Source organism: Cebus imitator, unplaced genomic scaffold, assembly GCF_001604975.1.
Source record: "Cebus imitator isolate Cc_AM_T3 unplaced genomic scaffold, Cebus_imitator-1.0 Scaffold56, whole genome shotgun sequence".
In the NCBI taxonomy this organism is placed as follows: Eukaryota; Metazoa; Chordata; class Mammalia; order Primates; family Cebidae; genus Cebus; species Cebus imitator.
Window position 1 is genome coordinate 4,484,633 of NW_016107371.1, and position 14,143 is coordinate 4,498,775.

General features: G+C 33.9%; 1 protein-coding gene across 1 annotated transcript in view; it reads left to right on the forward strand.

The window, feature by feature from the left end:
- ZFPM2 (zinc finger protein, FOG family member 2) overlaps positions 1–14,143 on the forward strand; it is a 466,965-nt gene that overhangs the window by 89,843 nt on the left and 362,979 nt on the right. The window contains exon 2 of the mRNA XM_017528980.2: positions 3,286–3,444. Coding sequence (XP_017384469.1) covers positions 3,286–3,444 — 159 coding nt within the window. The remainder of the gene's footprint in view (positions 1–3,285; positions 3,445–14,143) is intronic.

A 14,143-nucleotide genomic window follows, 5' to 3' on the forward strand; every position in this document is an offset into this window, starting at 1 on the left:
TAAAGTACAGTAAATTATATAAAGCTGATACTTGCTTTGGAAGAAATATAAGTTGGTCATCAATGACCTGACTGTGGCCTGTTTAAAATATTGGCAATGAGATCTCATGTTCAAAAAATTTTGAACAAATAAGCATAATGATTTTTTGCCTTTTACTTGAATTTTGGTAATTCGTTTTTAAACATATAGGTGCTTCTTTTTAATTCCATGATTGGAATTGCAAAGCAATAGCTAACATGTAAAATAAAACAACCCCTGGAATATATAATATTAATATCTTATCAATAACCTTAATAAATAAAAGATTATGTATATATAAACATACATGTGTATCTCTGTATATATAAAATCACCATAACAGGACTTTGAGATTTAAGAATAAAATGCTTCATGTGTACTTTTTTTCTTTCAAATTTTCCCATGAGCATTTCAATGTAATTTTTAATACAATGATTAAATTTAAATTGATATCATACTATTGAAGCCAATTTGTTGTCATTGAACATTTTAAATAATTATTCATTACATATTCTTAATCCTTTTCTAAAAAAGTTAGTATATATGCTTATAATTTCTTTTTTAAAAGGAAAGCATATTTATTACTGTTAATATGTATAATATGTTTACATTCTTTTTATTATATATAGGCTTTTATAATTGAAGAACATCAAGAAAAAAAACTTTTTATATTTTTCATATTATATATATGAAAATATCTATTGGAGCTTTACTTTTCATTAGTAAAACTCAGAGTATATATTCCAAAAAAAGTATATATATCAAAAGAAGTATTTGTAATTTCTGTTATAACTGATATTAAAAGTTACTTTATATATTGATTTAGTGTGGGTATATATTGTGTCAATAAAAATAATAGTAATCAATTATTTTATTTTTGGTAAGCCTATAAGACTGTCTTTCTGACTTTGGGGAGGTGTCTAAATATTTTGGTTGACTTTCATTAATTTGAGAAGAGCTGCAAGAGAGCTGTCAATTTTTAAAGACTAGATCATTAAGCATCTATGAATAAATAATTATGTTAATATCAATTAACCATTTTCTAAGTTATCTGTGTTTTATAGTTTTGTTTCTGAAGGAATGCATTCGTAACTACCAAAGAGTGGTTTGCATAGTAGTATGTTATATTAATTAAAAGTATTTTTTAAATCTCTTGGCTTATGCCTGTAGTCCCAGCTTCTCCAGAGGCTGAGGTGGGAGGATCACGTAAGCCCAGGAATTTGAAACTGCAGGAAGCTATGATTGCATCACTGCAAGCCAGCTTGAACAACTAAGTCAAACTCTTTGTCAAAAAATAATAACAACCTTGAATTTTCACATTAACTTTTTCACTTGTCAGTTGGAAACCCTATTTTAGTTAACTAACCTCCTGAACTTTATTTTTCAAATCTGCAAAATAAAAATAATTGTCATACCTACTTCACTGGGTTATTTTAAAGCTCATGTAAAAAAGTGCTTTGAATAGTATTTCATTTTCTATATATACCACAGTACATCCATGTAACAAAACTGCCCTTATGCCCCTTAAATTTATACAAATAAAAATATAGAAAGTGCTTTGAAACTCCCACATGAAACAAATGATATAGCTTATGTCTTCTTTTGATCAAATTTGTTGTTATAATTACATTTTTTGAAAAAAGTAAGGGAAATATTCTATTATAGTTCTCATTAGACTTAGCATTGATAAACTTATCCCTTGAAATTATCAAATAAATGATTTAAGGATTGCAATATTTTACATCATTACTATTTTATATATACTTTGCTTGTCTTGATTTTTGATATAATTATTCTAAAAGGTGAAAGATTATAAATTTTAAACTTGAAACAGTTAATAAGATAAAATCTAATATGAGATGCATGACTTTTGAATATGATTGGTACAAAAACAAAATCTATGGTTCTTTGTAACCATCTCCCTTGAGCATAAGGAATGTATGATAAAATACGACACGACCAGATGGAATTAGGGCATTCTTTTCTGCTTAATATTTGCTCTTTTGAAGAATAGAAGGTAAAACAGATTTTTAAAGGACAAAGAGACTCTAAGAAATGTTTAGTTGGATGTCCCCTCATTTAAACCTGTCCAATTATTCTGTCTGTGCAAAGGTGTTATATGACTTGAGTCCCTTGAAAACTTGCTTTTTGGGGAAACACTAGATACAATACTTATTTATCTACATAGATATAAAAATTGTAGTATATTCAGTATTTTAAATTATTTACAAGATTGCTCCTTAGGCCCTGGAAGCTTCCTAGCACATATCTAAAAAGTATGAGCAAGAGGCTGCTTGAGCTTTTGAGTATTTAGCCTGTCGGATGAGACTGCTGCCATGAGTGACAATTAGTACAAATTACCATAATTGCGTTCATTGGATAAAATGCCACATCACTTCTTTAGAAGCAAATACAGCTTCCACTTAGTAAAATGAGTTGGGTACTTTGATTCTTTAGAGGCAGTCAGAAATTCACAATCAGCCCAGTGGTATTCCCATGTAGTCCACTTCAGATCGGTCTGAACAACTCCAGCCCTCCCTTTCCTTTCAATAAAATAGGTCCATTAATGTAACACACCTCACTCTCATTCTCTCCAAGGGAGTTGTATTTTTATTACTGAAAAAGTATCACATAAATACAAATTACATTTTTTCATTAGAAAACCACTTTTCATTTCAGAAAAAATTCAATTAATTATGAATAGGGTTATGCTTTCATCAGGGAGAGAAATATGTAATTTTTCTTCAAGCCTCAAACACATATAATGAAATCTTTTCTCCGAATCCACTCTTAAGATGGATTTTTAAAAGTATAGACTTTATTAAAATCTCAGTTCAATTAAAATGCATTCAATTACTTTAAATCTTTATTAAAATCTCAGGTAAAATTGTACAACAGTGTAAAAGAGACTTGTACTCTTTACCAGGCAGTTAATTCTAACAAATGAACATAAAGTGCACAGTTTTGCTCTTAAAGAGAGAATCAAAAAAATAAGTTTGAGGCTTGAGGTTGGGGGTAGGGAAGGAACGGAGATGCAGGTTGCTTTCTATGTTATAACTTACAACACTGGTTCCCTTCGACCTTTAATCATACATCATTGTTTCTTGTGTATACGTATGTGGCATTATCTTGTGTGAGTCCTTGCTGGTACTACTTAGAGTATATTATTTTCCTCATCGCTGTAACAAGAAAAGGCTCTGGTTAAGGATTTTATTTCACTGTCTTCCTTGGATATTTTTGGTACAGTGTCCCTGATTCTTTTTCAAGGGCCGCTTGAAGATGCCATTGAAGATGAGGAAGAAGAATGTCCGTCAGAAGAAACAGACATCATCTCCAAAGGAGACTTTCCATTGGAGGAAAGCTTTTCCACAGAATTTGGACCTGAAAATCTGAGCTGTGAAGAAGTGGAATACTTTTGTAACAAAGGTAACTGTTGATGGTTGGATATAATATGTGAGTCCACTGGGATGATTTCGTAATGTTTTAAAAAAATGCATGATAGTGCTCAAAGTGCTGACACATAATTCAACTGTCTGAAAACAAGCGCAGATTTTTTCAAACATAAAATTTTATTTCGAGGGACATGAGTAACTACTCAATAACTAGTAATTTTTTATATTGAAACAAATATTTTCATGTTGATTGGCCAATTAACTATGCACATTCTTCATGTTATTGGCCAATTAACTATAGTACCTTTAACGTTGATCATTTATTCATTCCTTCCCTCCACAAGAATTTATTGAATGTTAATTGTTTGCAAGGCACTAAATTAGGCATTAAGTATTAGCACTGAGTGAGGCAGAGAGTTCTCAACTAAGGTTCCAGCTCATTCCTTTTGAAAACTGAATACTTTAGGTTTTTATTGTTGACTTTCAACAGTGAGAATGGTGCTTTTGACGCATTAACAATATAATCCAAGAAGCACTTGAGACATATTGCAGCTTATCTTCAGCCATGAACTGGGGCCAGATGGCCTTGCCAGTGACTATGTTCTTATGGAGCATATATACTCATTTAATGTTTACTTTTTTCATAAGTCAGTTTAAGGTTTCTTACGATTTTATATATTTATTTTTATTTCATTGTTTTTCAAATCTTTTATCTCCCCCTGCACCAATGTACAGTTTTCACAAATGCTTGGACCACTTCCTTGGTTTATAATAGCTGCCTTTGCGGAGGACATAACTGGATGTGTGTGTCTGTTTCTGTATGTCTGTCTGTGTTTGTGTATGCACCGTTTTTATTCAGATGTGTTTGCTTTTTAGGCAGATAAATGTAATAAAGTGGACTTTTGTGTGTATGTGTGTTTGAATTTGTTAATCAGACTTCCTAGTCTGATTAACACAGTGCCAATATAGCTTCTCAAAAAAAATGTCAATATGCCTATCTTGGTGGCCATGTGTATATTTAATCATTAAAAATTCCAGCATCATTTTCTCTTGTTGATGGTGTCAACGAAAGATGTCAGAAACAAAAGATGTCAGTCAGCTCCCATCCCTGTGGTCAGTAGAACCCCAGGCCCTAAAACTGTAGAAACAGAATGGCAGCACGAGGACCTAGACACATTGAAATTCATAAAACCTCCTTAGCCATGTAGAGCTCAAGATGACATGTGGCATGGTCCTTGTCTCCTACATCAGAGATTTGTAATTGAAAATGAGATAAGTCTGAATGGAATAGGCCTTTTTTCCTAGTGTTGACTCAGATTTCAAGCCAAATTAATATTTTCCTTAGTTGCTAGAACCATTTCTTGATGATATGTAGCTATGGCAATAAATCTAAGACCTGGCCGGAGATGGAGAATTTTTTAATTTATGCATGAAGACATCTCAATTTTTTTCTTATTAGGAAATATTTCCTTTTGTGCATTGTAGAGTACCTACCTTATATTGTGATATTGCTATAAAGAGAGGAACTGAGAGTTAGAAGGTGATTAAAAGAGTTGATGTATGGATTTATACCTTTAGTCAATTTAATTCATCTAGGAAGGCAGTATGATAGGTATTATCGTATGAATTTTTAATTTGGGGAATATCTCTGCTTAAGGGCTATGTTTATGAAAGAGTACGGAACTCCAGGTTTTAAGGTAGTAGCTTCTTGGGAGAAAATACATTTATGGCAAATGCTTACATGCTAGTGTAACTATGTCTTAGGACAGTCACTCTACTATATTCACTGGAGTCCTAACTCATGAAAAAGGCTGACAGGCCTTTAGGAAGTAAGAAAAAACATTAAATTATAATTTTTCTAATTACAAACACTTGAAAAAATGTGTAAAATCAGATGTACAGAAAATATTTAGTATATGATGTAGAGACCATATTAAATAATATATAACATATATGTGTTATAAAACAATTCTCTAATGTTTAGATTGAAAGTAGAAGCTCATAATGGATGGGAATAACAATTCTTATTTTCACATGATATTTTTCAGGATGAATAGTAATATTACTATGGATAGGAAAATAATTTTATTATTTTACTCTCACAGAATGTATGACCATGGAATTCTCACTGAAGTCTGTTGGAACTGGTACAAAAGAAAGATAACTCTTTGATCGATATTTTGACCCTTGAGGTCATGCAAGGAATGTTATCCATTCTTCACTTAAGTTGATTATCTACAATAGAAAGAGAATACTTTCTCTCTGGAAAATGAGAAACTAATCTTTCTGTTGAAATTCTCAATTTTTCTCAGTGACACATAATTATGTGTTATTGCCAATTTTAAGGAAGAGGACAGATTAGCAATTAAAAGAGTAGAAGTATTTAAGTGGTTAACAATGCCACTGTTGTTATTGGAAAAGCACATAGGACATGTTCCTCTAAAGAAAAATATTGTTAGCACAGGTATAGTGGCTCATGCTTGTATCCCAAGGCCAGGATTTGGGAGGCCAAGGTGAGTGGATCACTTGAGGTCAGGAGTTCGAGACCGGCCAGGCCAATGTGGCAAACCCCCATCTCTACTAAAAATACAAAAATCAACTGGATGTGGGTGTGGTAGTGGATGCCTGTAATTCTAGCTACTCGGGAGGCTGAGGCAGGGAGAATTTTTTGAACCTGGGAGGCGGCTGAGGTTGAACACAGCTGAGGTGCAGTGGTTGAGCCATTGCACTCCAGCCTAAGCAACAGAGCAAGACTCCATCTCAAAATTAAAAAAATAAATAAATAAAAACAAAAACAATTATTTTGGGTTCATTAATGAAACATTCTTTTTGTACATATTTTAAATCATTTATGACAATTTAAAAATGGTTGATATTTACTATAAAATGATTTGGATTATTTGGAAAGTTTCTTGTTCTAAAAGCTAGCCATGACCAAAATTTAGCCGTGACCTAGTTACTTATGTGGGTCCCAAGCATAACGATTTTGCACATTGGATTTTTTTCTTATTAAACAAAGGATAGCTTAAAAGTTCAGATCAAAAACTGTGGCTAGAAAGCCTAAGTTCTCCAAACAAGCTATTTATCAGGAGATAAATAAAATAAACACATTATCAGGAGAACATACTGAGGATACACATACAGCTACTACATATTTTTATTCATATTTTAGCAACTGCATTGTATATAAAACCAATCATATGTTTTAAAAACTTTTTTTAAAGAAAAAGAAAAACTCTACATTTCTGAAAGCATGGCTTATCATTAAGTTTCTACTTCTTTTGAAATTGAGCATCTGTATTATAAAGGATATTTTCAGTGATTAACTAAAATTACAGTTCTTCAAATGACTCTTACTATTGTCATATTTTTCTCAGTTCCACACTGATATTGTCTATGTTCTTGTTGAAGGGCAAGTTTTTCTACAAGTCTCAAAATGGCATTTACTAATATTAGTAAAGTTTCTAGTCATTATAAACCATGTGATTAAATGAAACCCAAATCACTCTTATAATGTAAGATTCCACAGAAAAGTCCAAGATTGGTGGTCAGAATTTTATGTTAGCATAATGTATAAAATTCTTATATAAATCCATCTCAGAGAGACTCTCATTATAGTTGCATGCTTAAAATTTGAACCTGGTAATTCTAATGACGTTTCCTGTGTCTCTTTTTATTTTGGATTAGTTGCATATTTCATGTTCCCATTTTTCATTTGTTTGAAATGAAATGAACTATGTTTATAAAAAGATGCTACTTGAAATTTACTTTGATACCTTTAGATTTTAAACATTTTAGCAAAATATAAAGCAATACTTTCAATTTATGTGGTCATCTTTTGTTCATGAGTTTAGATTACTTGGCATCTTGCCTTTCAGTATCTCTGGGAGGAAGGAAACAAGCTAAGAATTATTTCCTTGAATTTATAGATGACGAAGACATCAAGACTCTGTCCATAAGTGCTACATATTTCCTGTGGTACTGAATTTTTTTATTCAGTTATTTTGTCTGCCTTTCTTCTGGCTTATGTGCCAGACATGAAAGTACATCAATGTATTTGTAGAACTAAGCAAACCAATATGAACTGAAATATAGGTGGTCCAGAAAGCAACCTTGGGAGTTTTTAGTTATGTCATTACTGGCAGGTGGGAACACATATATGAGAAATTCTTGAATAAACTCAGAGACAGTGAGTTTCATAGTGGGGTTGGCATGGAGCAGTTCTCTAATAATTGTAAAGTGAAATAAACATATTTCAGGATAAATTTCAGTAGAATGTCACAAAATATGTGAACTGGAAGAATCAGATCAATGTCACTGGATGCTAGTAGAATGTAATACTACTTAAAAAAAAGATAACTCAGGTGAGGAGGGTGAGGGATAAAATACTACGCACTGGGTTCGGAGTACAGTGTACACTGCTCAAGTGCTGGGTGCTCCAAAATCTCAAAAATCACCACTGAAGAATTTATTCATGTCACTAAACACCACCTGTTACCTCAAAACCTATTGAAATAAAAACAACAACAACAAAGATAACCCCAAAGAAGCTACATGTAAGTGAACTTTGAATTACTATAATGATTATCTGGAAAGGTTAAAGAGGATCCTTACAAATTCTTTGCTGATGTCACGATCCCTAAACAAAGGCCAGAAAGATGATGCCATTAAAGTTGTTTTGGGAAGAAAAAATCCTTATGCCTGGTCCTTGTATCTAGATATGGAGAATGGTCAGAGACATACTTGGGTATCATTAATGCCCTAGAGAAATGAACTAAAATTAGAGCTCTTCAATTTGGAAATATTAGAGTTAAAAAGAGGGGTCATGATGGAAATACATAAAATAAGGAAAGATACATGGTATAAAAATGGAAATTCTCACTACATTCAAAAAGAGTCGACCTAATGTGCAGAAAACACATTATTTTAAAGACTCTTTAACATAAAAAATGTAAAACATATTAAAGAAGATAGAATAAAAACCTGTATTACTCAGACATGGATTTAATGTTAGCCCCAGAAGTGATTAATACCAATCAAAAGCAAACATAATCAGATACTTAATAGAACTGGCAGAAACTTTCATTTCTGTTCACTAGATCAAATTCAATACAACTCAACACGTATCTTAAGGATCTGCTATCTCTGCTCTCAGGAGGAGGGAGGGAGAGGCAATAAACAATTGAATCACATGTTAGGTGAGATAGAGCACCATGAGGATAAATAAAGCAGGTAAAGTTGGTAGAGTAACATTTTGCGTGTGTGCATGCACACACATGCTATTTCATAAAGAGTGATGGGGAACGTGAACTTTAACTGGAGACTTGAAAGGAATGAGCTTCCGGTAACAGAGTGAAGTCTGCAACCTCATTGTATACCTATGAGGTTAGTGTTAGAGCAAGCCAGAAGAGGACAGCAGAGAGCTGGGGAGCAGGAGAGGCCCGGTCATACCTGTAGAACTTGCTGCTCTCAGACTCTCCTGGATTCTCACCACTGCGGAAGCCTTGGGGAACAGAATTGTGGAAAGAAACTGTCGTGTGTGAGCCACAGAAGAGAGTTGAGGTAAGACTGGGAGACATGACATGGCCACCACACCGTTTGTATAGGCTTGTAGAACTTGCCGCTCTTGGAATCTGTTGGATTCCCACCACTGTGGAAAACTTGGGGAACAGAATTGTGGAATGAAACTGTAGTGTGTGAGCCGCAGAAGAGAGTTAAAGTAAGATGGGAGATGCGACATGGCCACCACACAGTTTGTATATGCTTGGGGAAAAAAGGCCTGCAGAAAGGAAAGGTTAAGTAAGCACGCAACTGAAACAGGTGAAATGAAGAAGCTGTCAGGAGATACAGGTAACCCCAATCAGAATTATCCCTTTAGCCAAGGGCTCGATGAGACTCCATCTGTAGCTCATTAATGTGGTTTCCAAAACAGCAGTTTGGGGTGTTTGAGGATGGTATGAGTCGCTTTGCTCCCTTCCACAATAGCAGAGTTGGGTTTGTGTTTTCTGTGTCTTTCCACATTCTTGAATCAGAAAGATCAAGAGGCAGAGAAGTGAAACCAGTTTCATCATTGTGCTTAACTTCTGCCAGTAAGCTGCCAGGCTCATTGACATGTTCTCTCCTCCTCCCATCTTCCTTTCTTTCTGTTGCTTCTTGTACTTCTGTGGCTTTGTTTAAAGATTAAGAAATAACAAAGGAAAAGCCATATTCCTCCTTAGACTGTGTGTAACAATTCTAAGTCTGGGTTATTAGCATTAATCCCTCCCTGCCCCTGGTCCCTGAATGTTAAAGTAAAGCAACAGAAGTTTTATCTAGAGACTTAATACTGAAAAGAACTTTTTTTTTTAAATTGCATCTTTATGCAGTTTTGGTTGTGAGACAGTAACCATTGGTTTTTCATTTGATCTTGTGTCAAACATACTATTTTGTTTTCTATTTTCTTATGTTTATTTTGTTATTTTTAGTTCAGAAAATCTTTAAGCACTATTCTTTCAATGAACATGCTTTCCTTCCTCCTTGGTTATGTCTTTAAGGACATGTTTTTGCATCCTCTGATGCTTGGGTAACTGGAATCAGAATCCGCATAAGGCAGCTCTACCATAATCACTTTGAGTTCAATAAGGAAGGGGACCTTTACAGACAACTTTTTTCCTTTTTTCTTAACGGGATTAAGAAGCTCAGCTCTTTAAATTCTTGCATATAACATTGACATTTCCAGGGTGTGTTTGGACCAGGGAGTTCAAAGAGAAGGAATAAAAAAGAAAAGCCAATATGACTTTGTTTTTTACCTTGCTGGAGGAACTGTTTGTGCAAATCGCCTATAAGCTTATTGACCTGAATCTTTGACTCCTTGTTTTCTCTGGATTTGGCTGGAGTGGAGACACTGATGGAGCACTGATAGGGCTGATTGAACAGCCCCCAGCTTTGCTTGGCACGAACCTCCCTTCCCTTCTCCTCCACCTCCCCCTCCCTCCACATGACATTATTGTTCCTTGGCAAAGCCTCTGTTTTCCTGGATTCAGTGCTTCTTCTTTTTCTTGAAATTTATTTTAAAATAATTGAGGTTTTCTGAGGTAAATCATCTAGCAATGCAAAATGGGAAGTAATATTTTTTAGAATGTAAAAATAGAGGCTAAATTGTGTCCTATAGGCCAGGGACAGTGGCTCATGCCTGTAATCCCATTATTTTGGAAGGCCAAGGTGGGTGGATCACGAGGTCAGGAGTTCGAGATCAGCCTGACCAATGTGGTGAAACCCCGTCTCTAAAAATACAAAAATTAGCTGGGCACAGTGGTGTGCACCTGTAGTCCCAGCTACTCGGGAGGCTGAGGCAAGAGAATTGCTTGAACCCAGGAAGCGGAGGTTGCAGTAAGCCTAGATCGTGCCACTGCACTCCAGCCTGGGCAACAGAGTGAGACACTGCCTCAAAAATAATAAATAAATAAATAAATAAATAAATAAATAAATAAATAAAATAAACAGTGCCCTATAAGTGCTTCTATCTCATGTGAGTGAAAAAATTTATACCTTATAATATTGTGGCGTCACTCTTTTGTAGCCAACTTAAACGTCCTAAAATATAGTATTTGGGATGAGATTAATTTTTTTAAAAACCACAATTGTGGGAAAAATGAGAGAGCATTTGAAGGAACTGTGTTCTTATGAGAGTGAACATTTTCTTGGTTTTGATGGAATCAGAAGGTATACAAATTTTGTTCATGACTCAGTGATCTATGTAAGGGTCAGATAAATTTTTGTCTACTTACCTCATCTCTAATTTCAGATATATCATCATAACGATTACCACCAAATTAAGTGATTAATTTTTTATACAATGTTTGAAATGACCCATGGTGCCATCATTTATATAAGTAATGTGTGATAACATATACTACTGTTTAGCATATGACAAACTAAATTCATTGTTCTTTTTGTGAGCTGACCATCAACAGATCTCAGCTGTGCAGTTTGCTAAAGGTATTTTTGAGGCATATTAAAACTTGATAAATATGTAATTACCTAATTCTCTTAAAATTTCCAAAATCTCATGTAGAAATAAAGTGCATTTAATTCTGGTTTTACATAAATATATGAGAGGTCAGGAGATATTTGCCTAAGTTTTAGTTGTAGCCTTATTTTGTATCATCATAATTGTAATAAATAATGAAAATGGAAAATTAATATAAAAACTATATAATACCATTTAGAGAAATTACATTTTGGGTTTATATTTAGGATTTTTGCAAGTGTGAAAGCATTTTTGACTGGTAAGATGTAGCATAGGTCTATTGTTTTCCTGAGGATGTTTAAAGTAAGCTGAAGAGTAGAGATATATTTAATCTCCTGGTACGTTTTAAATAAATGTTGCCTGTATGTATGTATGTATTTAGAGAAAGAGTCTCACCTGTTGCCCAGGCTGGAGTACAGTGGCGTGATCTCTTCTCACTGCAACCTCCACCCCCTGGGTTCAAGGGATTCTTCAGCCTCAGCCACCTAAGTAGCTGGGATTACAGATGCACGCCGCCACACCCAGTTAATTTTTGTATTTTTATTAGAGATGGGATTTCACCATGTTGGCCAGGATGGTCTCGATCTCCTGACCTTGTGATCTTCCCACCTCAGCCTCCCGGAAATGCTGGGATTACAGGCATGAGCCACCACACCCGGCTTGTCTCCTGGTATTTTATATATTAAGATAAGCATCTGGATAGCAGGAGACATCTGCATTATTGATTGACTTTTTCACTTTTAATCTAGATATTGACTTAATCATTAATTTTAACCGAGTATTACAAAAGACAACTACTCATTTTTAAGCCCTTTTTAATTTCTAAATGTTGTCAGTGATGTTTCTGCTTGAATGAAGAGTTTCTTGAAGGAAGTGTTTTTGATCAAGTTATAATTATATAAATAGCATTTTAAATTCAAAGTGTATTTATTTCAATTCTATTTTGCTCAAATTTTTATTTGAATCTAATTCATGTATATCTACATTAATGTTTGCCAATTGTTTATATCTACTAACTCTTAATTTGTATTTCTGCTTCAAAGGAAATTGAAAGTATGAACAGCATTAGGGATACTTGGGTAGCTAATTTATTTTAATTATATGGAATTAACATAGTTGACAACCCTGATTCTGACTGTTGGTCACCTTTTGATTTGAGGTAAAGTGTTATTTTAGAGAAAATGATTTCTTAAAAGTAGCCATATGTCTTCTACTTTTTAATCCTTAAATATAAATGATTTAAAGACATTTTCTTGGTCCTGCGCTAGCGTTTATTTTAGATTTAAGTCAACTAAGATTTTCAAAGCTCTTAATCTTCTCACATAAATGTACATTTTCTTATTAGTATGTAAAATTTTTCACAGTGTTTTTGTTATCATTTGAGAAGCAACAGGCAATATTAAAGCATTTGTCCATCCGTTACCTGATGGGATATCTTTATCTCTGGTAGGCCTAAACATAGAATGTGTAATGGGAAATGTAGAAAGCTGTGGTGCAATGAATTTAATTATAGTAATAAACTCAGCCACTTTTTGTTGTTCTTAAAAGGTCAAGTAAAAATAACTCACTGTGTTGCACCAGTAAGGTAAATACTGATAAAGGATGCAGATTGCTGTTTCAGCTTCTTTTTTGTTGTTCTGTGAGATTCCAGAGATTGGCATTAAGGCTATGTACCAATTATAATAATTATAATAATGGTAATAACAACGTTCATTTGCTGACTGCTCCTGAAAGTCAGACATCTTCCTGTATATGTTTCATCTCTAATCAACTCACTGCCCTACAGGGTAGATGTTGTTTTCATCTGTGACTTCCAGAAGCTCAGCAACTTGGCCAAAGTCAACAAATTACTAAAGACCAATACACTATTAAAACTTGTGTGATTGGTACTTAATAAAAATAGAAAACTAATTTTCCTTCCTGATGCCCACTATTATATTACTCTTTTAGAAGGAGGGAGAGGAAAACATCTGAAGGAGGGTGGACATATGAAGTTTAAAACTCACTTTTTCAAGGTATTTTTAACTGGGTATTTTCTAATAAACACTTACTGTACCTGACGTGTCAGTCAAAAATAAGGGTGTATACAAAACCAAGTAAACAAAAAGGCTAAAGTAAATGAATTAGGGATGTTCTTAAAATATTTCTATTTTTGGTACCTCTTTAAAGACTATCAATATAAACCATTTTGCAATAAGTGGAGTTGGCATTTTGATATAATGTGAGAGGCTATATTGAAAGCATGTTAGTCTCATTATACTAACTGAATAATTATATTATCTCGTTTTAAAGGCATGCAATAAGCTACAGTTTCTCACTTCCTTTTTCTTAAGATGTTGCTTTCAGGTAATTTAAAAGAGTGAGGACACACCAAAATGTGTGTATTTGGGCAGAAGCCAGTAATAAATGGCAGGAATGTTTACAAATCCATTAAAACTATTTGGATAAGAACTTCAGCCTTGTAGAAATGTTTGCAAAGTGAACTCTTTAAAATAGTTTAACCTCAACACAAAATAAGACTAAATAAAAAACGAAGAAAGGAAGGAAGGAAGAGGGGAAAAGGGCATTGTTTGCAGGGAAAGCTCTGGGCACTGTGAAAACTTTTCACTTTTCTGAAGGAAATGCAGTACAGCAGATGGTAAGAGTGGAAGTGAGATAAACATAGGAACTGGAAAAGTAAGCAATGCATTCTAACAGGTTCTGTATCAAAGATCTAGAGAAGTAG